Below are 23233 nucleotides of genomic sequence, written 5' to 3' on the forward strand. Positions count from 1 at the left end.
GCTCCCGGGCGGGTTCGTGGCCATTTGGCTACGCAAACAGCGCCTGCAGCAGGCACGGTGCGTGAAGTCATGAAGCCATCAGCCGCGGCCACGGTGGCTAGGCTGAGCTCGGAGCGCGCGGTTATATAGGAAACGAAACCGTGGCGTGACGAGAGGGCCCACCACTCACGCCACCACGCTTTTCTTGAAACGGCGCGGTCGCACGCCTTCCGACGAAGCCAGCGTCTATAGGGCGCTCTGATAACGACGTTCGCGCGAGACTCATTTCTGGTCCCGTCGTCTCTCCCCACCTTTCTTCACCTACCTGGAACATTGTGTCCAAGCGGACAAAGATGGAACGGGAAGGTCCGAGATGTTTGCCGCCGAGCAAACAATCACTCGTACTCAGCCACTATCGCAGGTCTTTACAGTCAAACGCGATTATAACCAACCCGGATAAAGCGAATTATTCTCTATATCGAACAGGCCAAACGTATTTTCCGCTGCTACTCGCGTAAGACAGCTGCCTGATAACGAATTGGAATTTGGATATATCGAACTAGTGGTGTCCGCTGCCAGCAGCCATCGAGCCTTTCAAGTGAGGAGCCGCCTCGCTCGGCACTGCAGGACGCACTTTCTGTGGTGGACACTGAGGGACGTGGGCCCAAGCAGATCCGTACGAATTTGGCGTGTCAGGAACGCCATTATTGGTGGCGCCGCGAAACGTTACAATTACTTCTTACTACAATTGTAGTTTTGTTTTCCATGGATTCCTTCTTTGCTTCTTTTCACCGCTGAAGTAAGCCAATCCATCAAACGAACGCCTCAGAAAAAGTTCGCTCAAAGCGAGTTTTGGTATATCGAATTACGGGATACATCGAACTATCTGTAGCCCGTGTGCTTGCGTTGTAGTGCACGTTAAAGAACCCCAGGTGGTCGAACTTAATCCGGAGCCCTCCACTTCGGCGTGCCTCATAATCAGAACTGGTTTTGGCACGTAAAACCCAAGCAAGAAAAAGAAGAAGAAGAAGAAGCGCATAACGCTATAACGCTGTTCGTTATAACCGGGTTCCATTGTATGCTAATTCCCCACGCATTTTGAAGGGTAACGAACCGGATACTGTCGTATGATTAGTCCCACTGCTTTTACTTCATTACCGCGCCCAAATGAACTCGTGGTGTTTAACATTCTGAAACATCACACGAGCTGTGAGAGATACCACATTTGGTGACTCCGCATTTATTCAACCACGCGGATTTCTTTAACGGCCACCTATATGAAAGTACGCGTGCATTTTCTGGCATTCCACCCCCGTCGGAATGCGACCGCCATGACAGGGAATCCAACCCGGGGCCCCGTGCTTAGCAGCAGGACACCATAGCCACTTAGCCACCATGGCAGGTCTTATTACGGAGATGATGAATAAGGCTACTTGGGGGAAATTTCGTTGCGCCTGTCACGGGTGTCATTTTTGTCATCGCTCAATTCTCTATCTCGCTTTTGTTATTCCATTGAAAGAAGTCGTGTGTAGCATTGCGCCGTCATTGGAGTAGTCGTCGTTGATATGACGTCACCGTTTCTTGTAGGCGTTTTCAGTTTCGTGTAGTTGTCTCAGTCGGCGCTCCGTCGTCGTGCGGCCAGTGTACTCGTTCCGTCCCGTCCTCGGCTTTTGGCGAAAAAAAGTACCCGCTCTCCGCCGGGATCGAGCCCAGGCCCGCTGCGTGGGAGGCGGATACTCTACCACTGAGCCACGCAAGCGCTTGCTTGGCGGTGCCGAACGGCGCTAGCCATCCGCGATGGAACGCGTCGGCTTGCACGCGCAACGGCGTCCCAAGCAGGCCGCGTCGGGCGCGTTGCAATGGGAGCAAATGTGACAGCCATAGTAGTTGCATTGTCGGCCGCTTGGCTGGGCCGAACGGCGCTAGCCATCGGTGATGGAACGCGTCGGCTTGCACGCGCGACGGCGTCCCAAGCGCGTTCCTGACGCATTCTCTCAAATTACTACATAGTACTGTCGAAACGCTCGTATAGCTTAGGCTGTGACTGTGCTGCGTGTGCGGCGCAGGCCTGGAATTTTTATTGTGATAGCAATTATATGGACACTCCAAAGCGTATTTCTGCCGTCGGCGTCGTCGTCGTCGTTGCCGTCGCGGTTGCCGTGAGGTTCCGTATGACGTCAACGGCGATCAAATCGTCGCCGCGCTCCGGACGCTGTATTATGTGCGAGTGGAGGGGCGTGAGGGATGCGCGCTTTCACAGGAAGCGAACGCACGTCGGAGAGCAAACGCGCGTTTTGCGCCGTGATCCCTGAAAGGCTGCGTCTCTTTCCTCCGTTACAATCGCCATATATAGAGAGCAAACGCGACTTCGCGAAATGCCATGGGGAGACGGGAGGGAGGGAGGGGAGGCGACGTTTAGCTGCGGCACCAAATGCGTATTTATATAAAAACGTTGCGAGGCGAGAAGGTAGGTAAGATTTCTGACGCTGCTCGACGAGTGTCCCATTCTGATCTCGTCGAAAACCTCCGAGCCGCTCCCAGAGGCACCGGCAACAGTCACCAACGCCACGCGCGTTCTGTGCTAACGCGGATAAAACGCCCACGGCGTCGACAACAGTTCTGCGCGTTGCTGGTGCTGCTGCATGTCCAAGTTTATACAGCTGATAAAACTACTATCCTTACACCTTATAGCTCTCTACTAATTTGATATTGCAATTGATGCTTCGCCTTTCGGGTGAAACTGCGACAATTTTTTTAGTAGAAACACCAAAGTATACCAAATGATATATATTGACACGATCATTTCAGGGCATGCACAGGCAGCATAACAGTCAGAATCTGCTCATGATTCCGTCTTGCTTTAGATATTTACCGTAAAAAGGTTAATTCATTGTCATTCATGCAATCTCTGCGCAGCAAAGATATAAAAAAACTAGAACACATTCGTCGTCACACCCAGAACATTGTAGAGGTCAGCGCTGCCCCCTGGCGGTGCGTCACGCTAAGTGCACGACCACAATCGTTTGCGAGGCGCGTAGCTTGGCCGACATGCGAAGTTGCCACCTACGTGCAGCTCTCAAGCGCGCATGCGGGCCACAATTAACCACCTACCTTTTCCTCTCACAGCATCGTCCGAAGTGACGGACGCACGAGTCTGACCCTTCGTGACCAGAAAGCATCAGGGATGCGCCCGCTTCGGGGTTGGCTGAAGACGAGAAAATGCCTGCCCTCTCGAGCTGCCAATCACGGGTACCCATTCTTTTTCCGTCACAGAAAGAAAAAGAACCATATAAACAACTCGCGGTACGCAAAAATGTGTCTAAATTTTGCACGCGTCGCCATTAAAGCGCGCTTTCGTCTGGCGATAGAGGGCGTCGTCAGCGCAGCGCATGCGCGCAGCATCAGGACTAACAGACGATTCGGCATTGCAGACGACTCGTCTGTTATCATCTGCTATACGCTCGTCTGCTACACTCGTCTGCTTGAATTCACCTGCTTATGCTCAGAGTCCAGCTCGTCTTTGTATGATGACTGCATTAGATCGCGCCCGAGCGCAGGCAAGCGTTCCTAATCGTGTTTCCAGCGTGACCACTTCACCGCCTGCCCAAGCAACGTCGGTCTTCCTTCCTCCACGCGTATATACGTAAATAAACTGGCTGCCAATTCCATGGGCGTGCGTTGGCGTGTCTTTTGAATGCGCCTAATGTTGACACAAGAGAACGCTCCGCGCAATTGCTGAAGGCAACGGCCTTCCCTCATATTATGCTGGCGCAAGCTCTAAATAGATTGGCTGAAACGGCTACAAGGAAACTCCGTATGAAAGACATGACGCGTTTGAAGCGACTTTTTGAGCACGGCGCCGTGGAAAGCTACCTACCGCTGGTCTAGTATGAGCTAAAAATAAGAAGAAATATCTTCCAGAAGAGAAGACATCCCAAAATTATTTATTCATGTAGAAAATATATTACAGAAATGTGAAAGTCGCGCGTTTAAATTTTAATGTTTGTTCGCCAAAAAGAAATACATAGTGTTCAATTTCTGCGAATCATGAGAAATTTTACAATTCAGTAGCTAATGTATCTAGTTAGGCGGTGGCTCAGAGTTACAGAAGTACCTTTAATAAAAAGAGCCCTCGGTAGGTTTTATGTTCTCTTTTGTCTTTTTCAATCAGTGCATGTAAGAGCACAGCCGCAATATTAAAGTTATTTTACATAAGGAAATTTTGCAATGTATGCCCGTAACAGACCATATTTTTTTTTTCAGTTTAGGGTAACTCTCCGATGGTTATACTGGTCTCATGCATGGTAATTTTAAACGACCTCTGCATCCGTTTATAAATTACATCCCCGCTTTATTCACGATGTTCAGGACGTCCTCCACGTATTTCACGAAGCTTTCCAGCTAAACTGGCCCGGTAGTATTGGTAAATCCCAAGACCGAAATCAAACCACGAAACTTCTTTCAATGCAGGGGCTGCTTATCTCACGCACAACTCTGTTTCAGGTAGTTTTCGCACTCTAGATGCAGTTTTTAATCCCTATTCTTCGCAGTGACAATGAACGTGCTCTTTCTCTCTGCCGCGGAGTACGAGAACTTTCCAAACTGAGTTGCATAGTGCTTCTGTGGGAACGTACTGCTTCTTGTTGGCGAAGTCTTGCAAAGAGATATACCAAAAGGGATTACCAAAAGTGCACTATGGTAATGCCGCTTGTCAGCGCTTTGCTTCTTCGTGTCGTTTTCGTCGTTGTTGTTGTTTAACCACTGCGACATTATAGCAACCTTGGCTACTGAAGAGCCAGTGTTTATTAATTGGTAGCTAGAAAAAAGGAAATACGAATAAACGAGACAACTCTATAAAATAAAAAGGTCTTGTAATCACTTAGAGTGAAAGAAACAGACCACATGCTAAGGACTTGACAAGTAATTACACATATAAACACAACACGCGTAATATGCAGTGTAAAGGGACAAACTGTGGCAACCATGAGTAAGTAGTCTCTGCTCATGCCGAAATAGTTCAGTTGATAGCAAAGCTCATGAAAAATCATGAACCAGGAAGTATTGTGACGTGTAGCTTAGATGAAATATATATGTACGTATATATATATATATATATATATATATATATATATATATATTACATAAAGTAAATAGCACTATTCACAGGGACATAATGAGCTCAGCATCCTCAAGGAATAGCGCCACGCTTTTGCAGCTTTATCTTCGCTTTGTAAGGACGGGGCCAGGCCGTCCCTTATCTTTACAGACAATGGACGCGTATCTTGCGCTTCAACTGATCACGAAGTGCCTTCCAACCTCGGTAAAATGTGGCCATTTTATAATGAGTCTTCGTGTAGCCTTTCTGCACAATGCCTTACAACGCTCGTCACCATTGTACATGTTTGTGTACCACCAAAAACCTCGCTCATCACGGCCAATTTTTCTGTCAAATACTGACACAATGTATTTTTACACAGCCATATCGCTGCATCACCTGCGCACTGAAGCTATACACACTTCTAGCTCGCGGCAAAATCTACTCTTGTTTCTCAGAGCCCTCCCGCCGAGAATCAAATTGTTAGCCCTGCAATCACGGACTAAACGCAAGCGCTTACCGTTATCATTACGGAACCGAGCGAGGAAGGATTAATCACTTTAGGTCGTACCGTCGGAACCGATCACTTATGAGCCTCAGCAGGCTGGGATCGAGCTATTTGTGCGTGTGAGCTGAAGGCATACCGGCCGCCTTCGGCACTGGTGGGACACGAAGAATGCAAATGGCAGAAGAACGATGCAACGCAAACGCGCGTATATTCGCCGCACACGAACGCTGCCAAGAAGCGCAAACACGTACGTGTCGAATGCCCCAAAGTCGACGAAGAGAGAAATATGTGTTTGTGTGCGCAGAGAGAGAACGGGCCGTTTTCATTTACAATCGCCCCGGTCCGATTCTTCTAATAACAGTCCATAAACATTATCCATAACCCCGGGACCACCCGCGTCAAGCGGAACTGGAGAGAGGTTAAACGAGCGGCGGCCCTGTAACGGCCAAGCCAAATGTGAGCGGCACGAGAATTACACGCTGTAGGCTCACAATATTCTCCCGCATGCCGGCGCCCGAATCGCCGCGCCTACATTCGGTTTCTGCGAAGAGGAGGAGAAGGCGACAATTAAATCGTAGCCGCAGCAGACCGGTCCCGGGCGGACATTTTATTGGGGGACCGGCCGTATACAGCAAGCTAGCCAAAAGCAAACGACCAGACGACAAACGTAGCAGACGACAAAGCCGTCTTATCGGCAAAGCAGACGAAACGGGCGCAAACATCGTAGCCACGCAGCGAATCTTTGTCGTCTGCTATTTATCCGAGCGCTGCCGCAGCGCCATCGGCGGCGATCGGTGACCCTACTGGAGTGTGGCAGAAACAAACGAGTAAAACAAAATGCGAAAGAGATAAGAAATTATAAAAGTAAACAAAATTCGACCTTAGGGGCTCGGAGAGCACGTACGCACTGAAAACAGACACCCAATTTCTCGTTTTGTTTCGCTCCCAGTTAATGGGCGCGAATTATTTATTACGCCGAACGAACCCTCTCACCCTGTGCAAACCGATGCTCGGAGGTATTAAAGGTAAACGCGTGAGCGTAGCCCCCCCTCCCTCTTGAAGAATAAGCGATGATGGAGAAACACACAGTACGTGCTGCCACCGACCGGCCAGAGAACAACACCCATGCTCGGAGCGTTTCTTTCCTCTAAGTATAGTGCGTCGACGTCGTCGGCTCGTTCGCGAGAGTCAAGCCCGGCTACAGTCAAGCCAAATCGAGTGATTGAGGGTGGAGGAAGAAGGGAGGCGGAAAGCGAGCGGTAACTCCGAGAGAAGTATCAGCGAGGGAGGGGGTAGGGAGGGTAAATTCGACGACGGCGCCCTGTTAAGGCGAAAGAAGCTTGTTTGGTCACGGCCGTTACAGACGTCGTGGACGCAATTATCTGGCTCATTATTTCAACGATCCGGCGATTCACGGCGCAAGGGGCGCGTAAGGTTCGTGGTGCGGCTGGGAAAAAGAGAAACACAAAAACACCGCCGAAGCCAGTTAGGGGGGCAAACGTATGGCGGCTTCGCAAGAAAGAGCATGGCGCCGAAAATGAGCAATATTAAAGAACAAAAATGAAAAAGAAAGGCAAACCTGGCAGACGATGTCGCTCTGTAGAACAGACGACCAACAGACGACACCCACGAAAAACGTTGCCGGGGCATTTCGGGTAACCTGCCCGCGCTTTCCATCTGCAAAACCTCCTTGCCGCTTTGAGTTACTTCATTGCTCCGCTGCTTGTACGCACTAAATTTTTATGTACGTCCGCTCCCGTCTTCGCCTGTCCTAAGTACTACACGGGGAGAGCTGCGTAGTACAAACACGACGCCATCTTGACGAGCTGAAGGTAAATGGCGCGCAGCTACAATAAGTGTTCTTCGTGTCTTGCCCTTACTGAGTGCACTAGGTACTTGTGAGTGCACAAAATGACTTTCTTTTTAGCTGCGTTGCCTATGCTTTTGAATGCATCCCGTTATGTTTACTTAATTCAAAAGAGTTTTTTTAATGTCCTGTAGCGGACAGCGCACTTTCGATTTGTGAGCTGGCTCACATAGGAGACAGGCAGATATCACCTGCTCAACAAAAAACAATGCTCACTTAATTCGCAAAACTGATTACAAAATTATTCTCACTAACAACCCAATTATTCGTTGTAGGGCAGGTGTTCCAGTTCCAGCACTGAAACGGAGCTGTGAATGATGTCACATAGGCTTAGCGACAATTCAAACCGTAAAATCCCTTTCGAGGTAGCCTTACTCAAGAACTTCCACGTAATACGTCGACATTTGAGCGATAGCTCTGTGCCGTACAGCGCGAGGGTGTTTTTCTTATTCTTCTCTCTGATTTCAACAGTTCACTGAAATACCAATGTAGTTATTTCACGTACTGCGAACTTATCTTGAGCAATTCATAAAAGTCTACAAAATTTCTACAACACCAGGATGTTCATATTCGTGCACATTTTCAAATCCGGACTTGCGATATCAACACTAATGTTCTTGATTAGGAAATAAGATAATAGAGTCCATTTGTTGATTAGTATAGTTGCCGACCTTGATATATGTTGCAAAACCAATGCCTATCAATATAGTACATATGAAGATGCACAGTTGTGTCCTTACGTACAAGTAAAACTTGCAAATGTTATCTCTGTAAAAGTATCCACGCAGAAAGGAAAACAATAGAAAAGAAAAACAAGCGGTACGTAAATTATAAACAAAGCTTTTCAGCTCCGGGAAACATACTGAAGAACAGCGCTAGAAGAACAAGTGCAACAGTAAGAAAGACAGCCAATAATAACAAACAGATGTTTAACTTCCACATTGCGCCGCGTATTTTTTCACGTGCACTAAGAAAGCCAAAAATGCCAGAATTGTCCGCATATTTGTTTTTCATACCATGTAAGTATTTCGGGGGCAATGCAACAGAATAACAATTACACATGCACCACGTGTAGAGCATCGATCCCGTCTCTTTCCTCGCCTTTATTCATTACGTTCTTGTGAAATACAAGGGAACACAAGATGATGATTGAACAGGAGCGGGATTTGTGCACGGTTCAACTTACACGCTCTGCGTCTCATCGAGCAACCGGAAGGATTTCACGTATAACCGCAACTTGTACGCCTAACACGCCTTTCTACACCGCGTCTAAATTTCCGCTCGCGTGATACACTTTAGCCGGCCCGCCGAAATCGGTTCAAATGAAATCTCCCGCACAGACGCATTGGTGGGGAACACGCAAAATCAATTTCGGCATCCGGGAGCAGCGTAATAACGCATCGGAAAATTGCCGACCTGTTACTGCACTTGGGGAGTTCGCCGCACGGTTCGTTTAGCGTGCTGCAATTTTGGCGCAGCGAAGCTTGGTGCGCTGTATTACGCCGAAGCTCGGCCAAGGTCGCCGGGGACGATATAGAGGCCTCAGCCTTAAAACAAAAAAAAAAAAAAAAAAAAACGCCAGAATGAAATGATGAGAACGAAGGTGGGGGGGGGGGGGGGGGGGGGTAATCTTCCGTACTTAAGCTGCCCGTACGGCGTGTTGAAAGAGGGCTCACGGGGCGTTTCTGGTGCAGGCAAAGTTTGTTTTACTCTCAGGGTGATGATTATTCGAAGATCGTGCGATCGAAATTTTGAGGTCCAGGGAACTGTTGCGGTGTTTGTGTTGTGCTGCTCAGATCGTACTTGGTAGGCAGAAACAGTATAGACAACACAGGAAAGATACATAGTATCAGTGGTTCAATGTCCTTTTAGGTAATAGTGAAAACAAGGTAAACTGGGCACTCAAGACGCATTCGACTGCGTTGATGGTAGTCCTTTTCACTCAAGAACATATAGCCCCTGGATAATCAGCGCCAACGGTGGCAATGTCTTGGCCCCATCATAACTAATGTACTACACGACCACTGTCAGCATTCTCCGCTGTTTCTGTTTGTCTCACAACGGGAGTGCCACAACAATTTTCGTGCGGCAGCGTAACTCAGCCGCGGGCGATGTTGTGGTTGATATTGTGCCATGTTGTTTCCGGCCTTCGTCAGGGAATGATTCCGTGACGAAGGCCATACCCCGGTCGGAACAAGCTGTTCACCGGAATAGTGCCAAAGTGACAACGAACCCTGCGCTTTCCCTTAAATATATATTTTTTTCTCTATCTCTCCTTAAGGACATCATAGGAGGCAAACACGTAGGGACCGACAGGGAATACCTGGCGGCCGCTTCGTCCAGCAGGCCCACGAAGCGGCCGCCAGGTATTCCCTGTCGGTCCCTACGTGGGAGACGCCCACTACGCCCTAAGCGCGTCCTGCAGGACCCAAATAAAGTTTGTCCAGTCCAGTCCAGTCCAGGAGGCAAGCAGACGTGGGTTTATGGCTATGATATTGAAACGAAGGTGTAGTCGGCGGAATGAGTGGGCAAAGAGTATCCTCGTCCAAAAAAAAAAAGCATGCATGAGTCGGTCAAAGATCAAGGTGATGGTGGTTGTCTTTTTTGACCACTAAGGCATTGTCCATCAGGAATTTGTACCACGTGGTCAGATGGTAAACAAGGAAATCTACCAGGAACTTCTAGCGCATTTGAGGAATTCTGTGCGCACTAAGAGGCCTGAATTGTAGTAAAACCAGACTTCGATGTTGCATCATGACAATGCGCCGGCTCACACGTCTCTCCTTGTCCGCAGCTATTTAGTAAAACATCACATTCCCGTTGTGCCCCAGCCACAGTATTCTGTGGACCTAGACCCGGCAGACGTTTTCCCGTTTCCCATACTTAAAGTCACATTAAAAGGACGCCGTTTCCAAACCATAGAGGAGATTCAGGACAATGCCACAAGAGACCTGCACGCCATCCCAGAAAGCGCGTTCGAGGAGGCGTGCCTTGAGGCGGACAGTGCTTATAATGTTCAAACGTATAGCTTCACTGGCTTTACTCAACAATAAAACAATAACAAAGCATAGACGCTTATAATGTTGTACAATAAGCAATAAAAATGGTACAGCAAAAGTGCGGCTGCTATTTGAACACACCTCCTATATATAGCCTACAAGAGGACCATAGTTCAATATTACACGTGATGTTCTTTATTGAAGAAAGCACATAGTATCGACTTGCTTGGGGAAAACTGCAACTGTTGATGTGTGAACTGGGGCCAGATTCACAAAGCTTTTCTTTCGTAAGTTCACTTTGCCATTGGCTGCCACCTTCGCTAATGATATGTCTGGCATCTGGAGTGGCTAAAACTCTTTCTTACGAGAAATTCTAGCATAAAATGCTTTTCTAAACTCGGGCCCTGTTGTCCACCGTTAAAGTGATCAGATAAGTGTAGAGCACGTGCGAATTTGTCCGCCTGGCAAGTGTGCAATCGCCCGGTTTGCCAACAGATGACTTGTCGTTGGTACCACTTTCCTCTTTGTACGCACCTGTACGATGTCTCGACACAGCCCGATTCCGCATCTGCAGCTAAAGCACCAGCAAAGTGGTAGGAGCACATATAAAGCAATCCCCTTTAACAGCGCACCGCACAGTTCCCTTGCGTAAGTCGCGTATCCTTCATTAAAAATTTATCAACCCAAAAGAAATTGTAGTTTATGGTTAAGGGTTCTATAGTTGCACGTCAGTTTTAGTTAAGGCACGAGGTTTCTTGCGGCCGCTTGTAGTAATCAGTAAGCGGTGTCAATCACGGCAGAAGGACCAGCCATGTGAATAATGACGGCATGTTGCAGCCCGCTTTTGCTGTACATTATTATAATTGCCTACACAATCAGAGAAGGGCACATTGAGAGGACGACACCACGTCTCGTCAATGTATCCTGTCAAGGTGTCCTTGCGCAGAAAACTACAGCCCACTAAGTTACAGCCCACTAAGTCCCTTTTTCCAAGTTTGTCTTGTACGTCTTCTTCGAGCTTTCAAATCGACGTGTCGGCGCTCGTTCTGTCATGGTGTCCTTGCGCAGCTGTTTTTCTTTTGTCGCGCAGATAATTATGCCGAGGAATATGCATCATCTAGTCCACCAAGGCATTGTGAATTTCCGGCACCCGTCCGTAGAGGGCACTGCGAACGCCCAAGAAGCCGCGACAGGCTCAACACGTATCGGCGTGGAGCGAACCGCATCGCTATAGGCGAAACGCTTACACCGTGGCCTGGGTTACCACAACGCCTATATTACAGTTTCCTACTGCTGTGGTAAGCGACACGCGCGTAATGCTTAACGCCCCGTGACCACATCCAAAATGTGTGCGTGCTCGCTTCCGTAGGTACTTTGCACGCCTGATACTCAGCTCCACTTCGCGGTTCTCTATTTAAAACTGAGTTAACGGCCGGCTGAACGCGTCTCAAAAAGCGTGCCACGAAGGAAACTGACTCGAACGCTTCGTGCTCAAAACTCGCGACGGGCGCTGATAAGCCCGCGGGCTTTCGGATGCTCATTTATTTTTTATCTCATTTTTTTCTTTTCTGTCACGAACCACCCTACGGTTATAGCACCTTGTTTGCTATACTCCACTGTAGAGGCGCGAGCTGATATAGCTCAAGAGACTTGAGGCACGAGCGACCTACGCGCTCTGTCACAGCCCAAAAATTGCGCGTCTTCATTTCTGAGCGGTGAATAGATTTAAACAGTCCAAACAATAAAGAGAACGACCACAGATTGCCGCAGCTTGGTTTTCAAGTGCCGAGGCACACGCGAGCATTTTGTGCCACCAGGCGTTGCTGAGAATAAAAACGTAATAACTCTACGAATGAGCCTTTTTCTTGCGTGTGTGCGCGTGAGGCGAGTGTTAGGAGTTGTGCGCATGCGCGTGAAGTGGCACGTGTCTGCGGACCGGAAAGATAGGATGCGTAAGGACGCGCGAATGCTTTTTTTCCCCCTCTTTTTTGAACCAAATGCGTAGCCAGGTGCACGGGTTCTCACGAAGTGTTCTAAAAGGGGCACGCCGGAAAGTAACAAAGAGTTGTTCAACATTTATTATTTCCCACTCCTGAATCACCCTTTAGGAAGCCGTTCTGTAACGTTCACGTGCCAGCTATTCGCGGATGGTTTGGGGCAGTTACTAACGTGCAGTTTTCTCTGCTTGAAGTGTTGTTCCCGTGAAGGGCTAAATTTTTTTTTTTCCTCAAGAAAGATTGCATTAGTTTGCCCCGGCATTTGCGCCACCCGTTTCAAATCACACTTCTGCGGCATTGCTGAGTGAGGTCGAATGACGCAGCTGGAGTCGGAAGTGTTTTGTGGGCTGTTTATAAAACCTGAAGATTACACCGATACAATTGCGCAGAACAAACGTATCGCGGGCCACAAAAAGTTCTGTGGGCTCTGTTGCGCGACGTCGTGCTTATCGGGTGGAGGTTCTGCGTCCCCGAACATATAGTACGACAGAATCGTGCACGACACAATTCTCTCTGCTTCGGCCGTTAGTCCAACACGGGTGACGTCATGGCACGGAATGTACAAAGCTCGTATTGAAAAGCGTGAAAAAGAGTCATCAAGCTCATCTGCCATTTAGTAGCCTTTAGGAAAGGAGTACTGACACATATTTTCTAAGTAGTACAAGCTCTATCACACGTTTGCAAAAAAATATATATATTCGCAGCCGGCCAAACCGAGAAACGAAGCATCCATACATGGACGCAAGCATCACAAGGATACGATGCCTGAAACGACAATTGCGCCAACTGCTTATTCAGGGATTCCTTATTGGTTATACTAAAAGAATGACCGTTTTAAACTGTCTGCAGCTTGTTTTTATTACAATTTTCTTTCCGAACACTGACACAGTCAGCACAGACGACCTAATTTGTTTTTGAAGAGAGAGAAAGGATGCACAGAAAGGCAGGGATGTTAACCAGATGTAGTTCCAGTTGGCTACCCTGCACGGGAGGAAGGGGTAGGCGAATAAAAAGTGAAATGGAGTGGAAGGGGGGAGAGAGAGAAAGAGAGACGAGCACAAACAAACCGCGTACGCTATAGAGCGGTACGGGGCGGCGTTCTTAAGGTCTATCTTGAGGGCCCGTAGACCGCATTAACCTTAGTAACGATAGTAAGAGCTTCAGCGAGTATGTTCTGTCGGAGCACAGACCTAAAGCTTTTAGTTCCGTTAGTGGACGATTGTCCAATTGGTCCAACACTCTGCACAACACTTGTCTTTCGGCATTATAGCTGGGCAGACACAGATAATGTGTGCGAGCGTCTCATCGCTGTTGAACATGTCGCACGCGGGGCTGTGGGCCATTCCAATATCGTTTTTCAAAATTTGGTCAAGCATGTATGAGTGATACTTCCATGCTTATCGCACCGAACACGTGGGTGCATTGGCATGCAAAAACAATATGTCCCAGTGTATCTCGCTTTGTTCTCCATTCAGACAGGAAAGCAGAATGCTTGATATTCGGGAACAAATCTAAACGTACAAGAAGTCGTCACCAAAGCGGACGTGCAGCAGACGAAACTATGCGGAAATAACAGAAGTGCATACTTACGCCTACTAAAAAGAGGGCGCAGATTATACACAGACGCTAATAGCAAGGGACAAAGGTGAATGCCCCTAACGAGGTAAAGTGAGCACTTATTTTCCCCACGAGTACAGTTACCGATTTCAATGGGTTGTAAGCTTCCAAATAAACAGAAAGAAAAAGAAAACTCTCCGTAAGCAGCAGACGACTTGCAGAAGGCAAGCGCGCCTTCTGCTACTCAAATGCACATAGAAGGACTCGCGCTCGGAGGACTGGACTCATCGTCGTCGACGGTGCACGTAAGACCGCCGCTCATTGTGCGCGTTTTTGACGGAGGCCCGGCAGTAACATATACATACGTGCGCGCCAAACAAGCTGGCGCAACGATTACGACGGTGGCGAAAGAAAAGGATCTGCTTAGCGCGTGCGGTTTCAGCGAGGCTGCAGCAATTAAGCATCTTGCCTGGCGCGTAACCCGGGTTCAAGGCTGCTTGCATACACGGAGAAACGTACAGAAGGCACGCACAAGAGGGATACATCACGTCAGCAACACGATGGCGTCCCTACTTGTGTAAGTGCTCTCCTGGGATACTTCCTATAGCCAGAGGCAACAGACTGCCGGCATTATGGGCAGACAATAATGCGCGCTTGCTTGAGTGCGTGTTTCAACGGTACTCGTGTGTGCATGTGTTTGCGCTTGTGTTAGTATAAGTGCCGGGTATAGGAGAGCTTTAACGTGAGCTACTTGGTCAGACATATAAATATTATGGTGAAATAATAGGACATGTATTTAAACTGTATAAAGAAATACTATGATTATGCATCGGTTTGTGTGAGCGCGCGTGCATGCGTGCTTGTTTGTATGTGTTTGTGTTTGTGTGTGTGTGCGCGTTCTAGTGTATGAGTGTCTGTGTGTGTTCGTGTGCGTGCGTTTGCGCCTGCACGTGTGTGAATGTGTCTGTGCATGTTGTGCATGTGCGTGCGTGTGTGCGTGTGTAAATGTCTGTGTGCGTTCGTGTGCGTGCTTGCGTGCATACGTGGGTGTGTACGTGTGTGTGTGTGTGGGCGCATGTGTGCTAGCATGCCTGCGTGCACGCGTTTGTGTGTTGTGTTCCTGGCAGCAGAAAGTATATAGTTGCACAGAGGTAAAAAGCGGTTGTTGAGAAGTAAATCGGCCTCTCAGTTAATAGCAGTCATTTCGGCCAGAAACACATAAGTAGTATGTGCTACGCCATCTTTGCAATAAAGATGGCGGGATGCCGCACTGGGGCGCAGCGCTGGCACAATGGCTACAGCAAAACAGTGAGGCCCGAAACGTTTTCTGGCAGCCTTAGAGATCACTGGTTGCGGGAACAGAGCGCTCCAGAAAAGAAGTGCATCGCGATAACAAGGAGGTGCTTCCTTCGGGCTTCGTGGAACTCCTCCCCCACAGCGAGGATCAAAAAAAAAAGAAAAAAAAACAGGGTCTAAGGTCATTCGCGAAACACCAATGAGGAAAGGTTTACGTGCCCGCCATGTTCTTTAGCACGATCCCCGAAAACAACACGCGGAAGTGCAGAGTTTTTTTAGAAGCCCGACAGGAACGCAAGAGAAGCGGCGGAGAACGACTCGTTGAAACCTTGACGCGCCGTCTGCACCGCGTAGAAGATAGCAGACGATGGGCGGGCAATGGTCGGAAAAGGAGCTTCGGCCGAGCCGCGCCTCTGCCGCTGGCATCACGGGCAACCCCTGTCACCCCCCCCCCCCCCCCCAAAAAAAAAAAAAAAAAAAGTCACGCGTAAGAGAAAAGAGACGCTGTAAATATAGCCGCCGATCGCCGCTGTTTTTATTTTGTTTTTGTGTTTATTGGCAGCCACGTCAAGAACGACATGTGCAACACCCGCGCTCGCGTCACGACGAGCGTCTCGCGCGAACGCGCGAGAAGAGCCGTCTGCTCCCGCACCCCGCACTAGAAATTTCTCGCCAGGCTTCTAGTAGATGGCGCTGACGAAACGTGCCTTCACGGACGGCGTCCGAGACAGCAGACTCGCGGCGATGGCTACCCGGTGTTTAAGGTGGGCGGACGAAAACAAAGGGCCGCTATAGCGGTTCGTTCTTGTGATCTCTTCTGTTGCGAGCTCGCACGCGAGCAGGCGGGAGTGTTGAGGAAACGTCTCAATCGAACGTCCGCCGGCACCTCGTAGAGGTTTGCAGAAGACATGCGCGGACGACGCGTTTATCTATCAGCACAGCGGGGCGAGTAAAACAAAGAAAGCCACTCGGTGATGTGAGGGTTAAAGAGCCTCTTCTAAAAAGGGGGCTTTGAGCATGGTAGCCCCCGGTAAAGAAACACGTCCGAGATTTCGCGGCTGACAGAAGGGGTCTTGTATATCGTGCGCAGACAACGGATGCCTTTCGGATCAGACGACGGGAAAAGACGGCCGGCATCGTCTGCTTCGGCACTTGAAGAAGATATCAAGCGGTTTTCTATAGGAACGAAGGTGGTGATTAGAAGGCGAGGTTGTATTTTTCTTTCTTTTTTTTTTGACACTGGCGTACTTATGATGACGAGGAAAAAAACACAACTAAGTAAGGAACCATGTTTTTGCGTCCTCGGAACACCCGACAGTTGAGCATTCTTCTAGACAGGCACGCACGACGTAACAAGCGTGAAACGTTCCAGACACGGTTCTATCAACTGAATTGTGATGGCCACGACGATAATGCCTTCCTCGTAACGAATGCATTGATTTTGTATGCACGCCTTCAAAGCCGCGCTCTTTGGTAAGAAAATCCCGATGTGGTCGTCATTAACGCCAGTTTTTGTTGTTATTGCTGTTGTTCCTGGTTGCTATTTCACGCATATAGTAGCTTTTCCTTCGTTTTCCTCACACCGATTCCTGCGGTGTAGACACTCCAGCAGACGCTAATTTACAACAAATGTCCCACGCCAGAAATGACAACTTGAAGTTCCTCAGAACACAGCTTTAAACTAAATGTACTCCAAGCACGCTCTTAAGGTGGACTAGTCGCAAAGACGTATTGAGGCGACGCATCTGCCTCGTATCTATGTAACATCCCCGCAAGAAAGGAGGAGTTGGTCGCGAACGAAGCTGCAAACCCGACCACACGAACTATAGGTAGCGCTGCGCACAGAGTGACGCCACTAACCTGTACACGTGACTCGATGAGGTCTAGCCGCATGGCGAGCGCCTCCCTCATGAAGACGTCCGGGTAGTGACTGGCCTCGAACGCCTTTTCGAGCTCCTCCAGCTGCCAGCCGTTGAAGTTGGTCCTCGTCCGCCGCCGCTTGCCACTGCCGCCGTTGCTGCTGCCGCCATCTTTGTCTGACTCTGCGGCGTCTGCAACGGAAAAACAGGCGATACAGATTGTCGGCATATTGCCATTGATCCATTGCTTATGCACAAAATTAGCCTGAGTATTACAGTAAAGGATAGGACGGAGATTCAAGGTGGAGCTGGTCACGTGGCGCGCGTTATCAGTTGCGTGCGTCAGTTCTGTAAGAGACCTCCGTTAGGTTCACGCGGCGGCAGGCCGACGCCAAGCTAGGAAAATGAGGCAAGGAAGCGAAACTCACGTACTTCATAGCGCCTTTGGGACTGTAATACGATGCGCCCATACATGCCTTTGATTGCAGTTTCTTCAACAGCAGCTCTAATTAGGAACGACGTTAAAGTTACGCTGAGTAGAAACAGTTACATTGATGAAATATTGTTTAAAAACATTATTTTCGTTAATATAGCAGTAAGGGGTTGATTACTCGAAGAGGAAAGGAAGGTTGAAGTTCCAGTTTTTTAATTTCGCGCGGTAGCCCCGCGCCGGTACATCAGATTAGTCATAAATTTGAAAATATTTTTTTTCCGTATTTGCGCCCTCGGTCCCTAATTGAAGTTCTTGAAACTTGGAAATTACAGTGCTTCATTCTTTTACAATACACTGTATTCAGTTTTTACCGATAAAAGCTCAGCTAGTCCTGAGCAGGCACCGTCAAAATCAGTGAAGTTACTGCGGGTTTGTGCGACAACTTAAAGTGGCGTCGCAAGCCGTCCTTTATTTTTGCTCTTTTTCACACTTACTCAGCCTCTTGTCAGGGTGAGAATGGCTTTTCGGGTATTGTAGAATTATGTTCCTCCTCAGTGTCCCTTTTAAAGCCCTTGCGAAAACTCTTATCACGTATACTGGTGCCAGGAATCCCCAGTCTGATTGCGCAGTGTCCCAGATCAGATTGCTGTTGCACTTAGACAATTCTGTGACCAGCCCTCAGTCCACTATTAAATGTCCCCTATGGCGCCACTTACTCTTCGGGTGACTTTTAATGAATTTGTGTTATGGGACGCGCAAATCGAGACCTTAATAAGAAAACTATCCCGGACTTTAGGTATTTTAGGAAAATTTCAGAACACACTGCCTCAAAAAACTAAGCGGCTAATATATTTTGCACTTTCTGAATCACACACAATATATTGCCACTTGGTGTGGGGAACTACCACGATAACAAATACGAACAAATTAATAACACTGCAGAAGGGTGCGTTAAGAGCTATTGCCAATGTGCCGTTTTCAGCTCCCTCGGTACCGCTTTACTCTAGTTTACGGGTTAAGAAAGTTACCGCTCTTTATCCCATGCGTATTCTCTGCCTGTATAAGTCGCAAATTAAGCACAGAATTACTTTTCTATCGAAAACTGCGAATTTGCAGAGGAACCCAAATCACTATACAACACGACACCATGAATTCTGGTATGTCCCACGGCCGCGCACAAATTACGGAATGCAAGCACTGAAATATGCTCTTCCGTCAACACTTAATAACCATAGTTTAAATGATTTGTCTATCAAAAACATCTCTTATAAGAACCTTAAGAAAATATTTTTGTGATTTCTTTCTGTAGTTGTAATAGTTGTGGTAATGTAGAATTTTAGATTTCAGTTATGTTACAGTATTCGCTTAAAGTACTGTTTGCAATATCCAGGCTTATCGAATGGATCATCCGTCGGCATGCAACTGCTTGGTGTACTTACGGGAGAAGGAAGCTTTGTCAAGCAGCGATACAGTGGCGTTTTTTCCCATCTCCTCAGCCACGTGATGTATTACATGTCTGGAACAACAAGACTACTATACTACTACTTAGCGAGACGGCCAGACGACGACGCGCCAAACTATACGGCGTGTCTTATAATCATAACGTGGCCGGTTGTGGCCTCGTAAAACTCTTGAAATAATATAATCCCGAATCACTATCAGGCTTAACCTATGCGCCGGGAAGAGCCGCATATGTCGGTGTTACATTCGGGCCAGAAAATGCGACGCACTGCGTATGAAGCCGCACACATGGGCACATCGTGCCACATAGTGCGAGACCCAAGTTGTACCGACGGTTCGTTTGCAACCCTGTTCCCTCGAACCCGATGCGCTATCCCATTCGACCGTGGACTACTCGTGACCAAGGTTGGCGGGAAAACGGTGAGAGACATACATAGACAGTCCGGCCCTGAAAAGTGAGTGCATACCCAAGGAATGCTAATCGCATTATTGAGCGAAAATTGCCGGAAAGAGCGCAAATGCAGTTGGGCACGAAGATGGTGTCAAAGCAGAAAGATCAGATGAACGTGAAATATTGGCGAACCTCTCTTGAACACGATGACGGGTGTATTGCGAGAGCCTCGGTGACGCTGCACGGGTTAGAAATTGTCTACGTGCCGGCCTATATCTTTAAACGTTTTTGAATCAAGTGTTTGCTATGTGTATATAGGTATCTGTTTAGGGCAATAAACCCCGGTTAATTCTGCGCGTGGGTATCACGCATCCTAATTCACGCTATTCTCCCTTCGCGCTATTCTTCCTTGTTACTACAGAGTTGAGCGCAGACGATATTGTCAATGTGCAAAATTGATGTTGCCACCATCGGATGGTGATTGTCAAAGTCGATCGTTACAGGTTCCCGCTAAACGTGCCGAGATATGCTGCTTAGGAGAGTTACTTGTTAGCTCCATTGGTTAATGACATGACTACTATGAGTGCTCGCATGTGTATGGATGTGTGCAGAAGTTTACCGCGTAGCTACATAGTCTTTCGGTTCCCCATTCGAAGAGACTAAAGAAGCGCCGATGTGTTCCTTTTCCGTACAGCCAGATATGCTTTTTTCCCGCGTCTTGTGAAGCAGGCTTTCTTTTCCTTTCTTTCTTTCTTTTGTCCTTTTGTCATTCTGCCAAGTGCTCTTTATAGTGAAGCTGTAGTATAGGGGATTCCACGACGTTTTCCCGCAGTGGTGTGCTCGGTATTAAACGTCAACCATATAAAGAACAGCTAACAGCGCAGCCAGAGTTGGAGCCCAGAAGCAGCCATGTGACCAGAGCCTCGTCGGGATTATCATGCAGCCGGACGTCAGTAGAACGGGGGCAACATAAAGTATTCACGGTTGCGTGAGTATATAGAAGTATTAAGCGCGGCATATAGTGAACCGTTTCAAAAGACACGGGTATTACGAAGGAATTTCATTCCGATATAGCGATGGCGTATACAAAGCATGCAAAGCGATCGCTTTAAACTTGACCGAACATCACCGCAGGAGTCCATGCATGCAGAACCGTGCACTTGACTGCAGAACTAAAATTTAGGCTAGTTTATATAGATTCATCGTGGTGGTTTGTACAGTTGTATTGTCAACGTGGTGGATGTCTTGGGTGCCTTCTGCTTGGCTCCTAAAACACCACTTGCGAACAGGATGTCCTTACTACTGAGCTAGCGCGCAACTTTATGTTTGGCAGTTTATGTGGAGGTTTGGCGCGTCACGCATACTTTGAGAATGTTGGCATATCTGCGCGTGTTTTGGAGGTCATAGCGGCCAATATTGTCGCGGACGAAGGAGACATTGTGAGCATCGCATGGAAATAGCTGTTCGTGACAAGTCGTCACTGAGAATCCAGCTGCTGCCGCAATGAATGAGTACAAACTTGCATGGTGAAATATTGCGCTGTTGCTTGAGAAAAAAAATTTCCAACTATGCTTTAAATTTACTCGACTCACCACTGCCTTTGAGTGGGTAGATCATTTTACCTTACCTCCTGTTATGACTGTTATTCTGTCTGAGTAAACTTCACTATAAAAGATACGACATAGGACACGAACTGAATATGGCCTGACAAGAGCCACTTCCAAGGACGTTCATTTTTGCGAGAAAAAACGTGCACAAATTGAGAATGAGTTAGACTGGCTACTTGAGAGTTCCTTCATCGTTGCGTAGAAACAACTTAGCCGGGATCGTTCCAACAGAACATCAATGGCACGAGTAGAAATCGCTCGTCGCAATAAAGAAGCCTACAAACAAGATTTCGTCAAAATGTTGTTGCTTTCCTTTTTTCCCATATTACAAAATATGCAACTAGTCAGTGATCTAGAGCGAAGCCGTTTGCCGTAACTTTCCAAGAGGCTTTCTGAAATTTCAGACATACGGAAACGACGCCGTACCCAAAGGTTCACTGCAAATTAGTTTTTTTGTTGGCAAAAATACCCAACATTTTTGATAAACTAGCAAGTGCGGCCCAGTTTGTGGCCCTAATGGTGAGCAATAATTACACAATAACTTCGTCATCAAATTTTTAATATAGTGTCTTCGTATCGCAGTAATCGTTATGTTAAGCCAAGAACCTGCTTTTTTACAGTTACCGTAAACCTTCGGCGGAGCCGACCAATTGATTACCAGGCATTCAACAAATAATATAACGCTTAAATGCTTAGATATGCACAAATGCCTGCACCCTCCTCTGCAGCTTTTGTATGTGCGCCTGTGGCTTCACTAATGTGAAGCGAAGCTTAGCTTTATGATCACCTATGAATTTCGGATGCAACCCTTCAAACCGTCAGTGTTAGCTCAGACTGTCTCTCTGCTCACATCGTATCTGATAATCAAGAACGAAGGTAATATCATTCGAGCCACACCAGCTCAATAAGGTCAACCTATCAGAACACAGTGTCGTACTCAGGTCTCCACGACCCGAATAAGGTCACACGATCCTATGAGCCAAAAGTTACAGCATCATGCGTTGGCGCGGAAGAATAATCTGTCGTACGTGTGTCATCGATGCGCAGAAGTAACAGCATTTCTAAACGCCTTGCATTACATCGGCTTTTCGCACGCGAAAAAGGAAAATCGTAAGCAGAAGAATCTCGCTCTCATTAGCACACCTGCATTCAAAATGCTAACAATCTTTAAAAATTTATTCCTCGCTTTTACCTCTTCAATTTTTCGTGGTTCCCGACACGCACCAAGAAACACCGTCCGCCTTTCCTGACAACCCCGTTAGCTCCCGCATCATGAGAAAAATAATCGCAGACTCTCCGCAACTCGTCTTAGAACGTAGAGGCGCCAACGCCCGTCAATCAAGCGTTACCGTCTACTCTACCTTCGAGCTGAGGACAGTTTGGAAATTGAGTCTTCAGGTGTATATAGTACGAGGCAGGCCAAGTCCATCGCTCGAAACAAAAAAGAAAACATCCTGCAACGAGGCGAGACCGACAGTCGACTTTGGCAGATGACACATTCCTGAGCATCATTACGTAGAAAGGGAGGGGGGGGGGGGCTACCTGGAGGAAACTGTGGTATAATGTTGCGAAGAAACATTGCAAAGACGACAAATTACGGCGTAAAAATACAAAACGTAGAAGACTTGAAGCCGCAGTCCAGTTCTCTGCGAAGAAAAAGGAATAATAAGTGCGCTCGAGGGAACCGCCTGATGTAATAGAGGGGTGTCAGTGCTAAGCAGGCGACTTGCAGACGATAATTACGGAGCAGACGACAGCGTGACCAACGGACGCCGGGCAACAAATGTGTCTTTTTCTGCTTTCTCACACCTGCCGTCCTCGCTTGCAGACGACAGGCGTCCATTGTCGTCTGCTAGCCGCTGGCACTCTGTTTATATTTTTTTTAGTTGGCTTTGGATGTGGTATCCATCACCTCTAATTGAACGCTTCCGTATATAATTATTTTTACTAAAATTTGATTAAAAGTATTACAGTATGTGTTATCTGTTAACTTTATCAGCCAAGACAGATTGAGCACTCAGTTTTCCAGGTATGGCAACTAGGAATACATATACGTATCTTGATCGTATCAAGATGCGTTTTAGTTGGGTACATGTTGAGTGGAAAATAAATACTGTGCATTATTGATGCAGAGTGAGACAGACGACGCAATAAAAAAAAGTTTATTATCACTTTTGTGGCCCA

The 23233-nt window shown here is 47.7% G+C and overlaps 1 protein-coding gene across 1 annotated transcript in view; it reads right to left on the minus strand.

Annotated features, from left to right (window-relative positions):
- LOC119453565 (homeobox protein unc-4 homolog) overlaps positions 1 to 23233 on the minus strand; it is a 187075-nt gene that overhangs the window by 67102 nt on the left and 96740 nt on the right. The window contains exon 3 of the mRNA XM_037715614.2: positions 17159 to 17349. Coding sequence (XP_037571542.1) covers positions 17159 to 17349 — 191 coding nt within the window. The remainder of the gene's footprint in view (positions 1 to 17158; positions 17350 to 23233) is intronic.

This window comes from Dermacentor silvarum, chromosome 5 (genome assembly GCF_013339745.2).
Source record: "Dermacentor silvarum isolate Dsil-2018 chromosome 5, BIME_Dsil_1.4, whole genome shotgun sequence".
Taxonomy (NCBI): Eukaryota; Metazoa; Arthropoda; class Arachnida; order Ixodida; family Ixodidae; genus Dermacentor; species Dermacentor silvarum.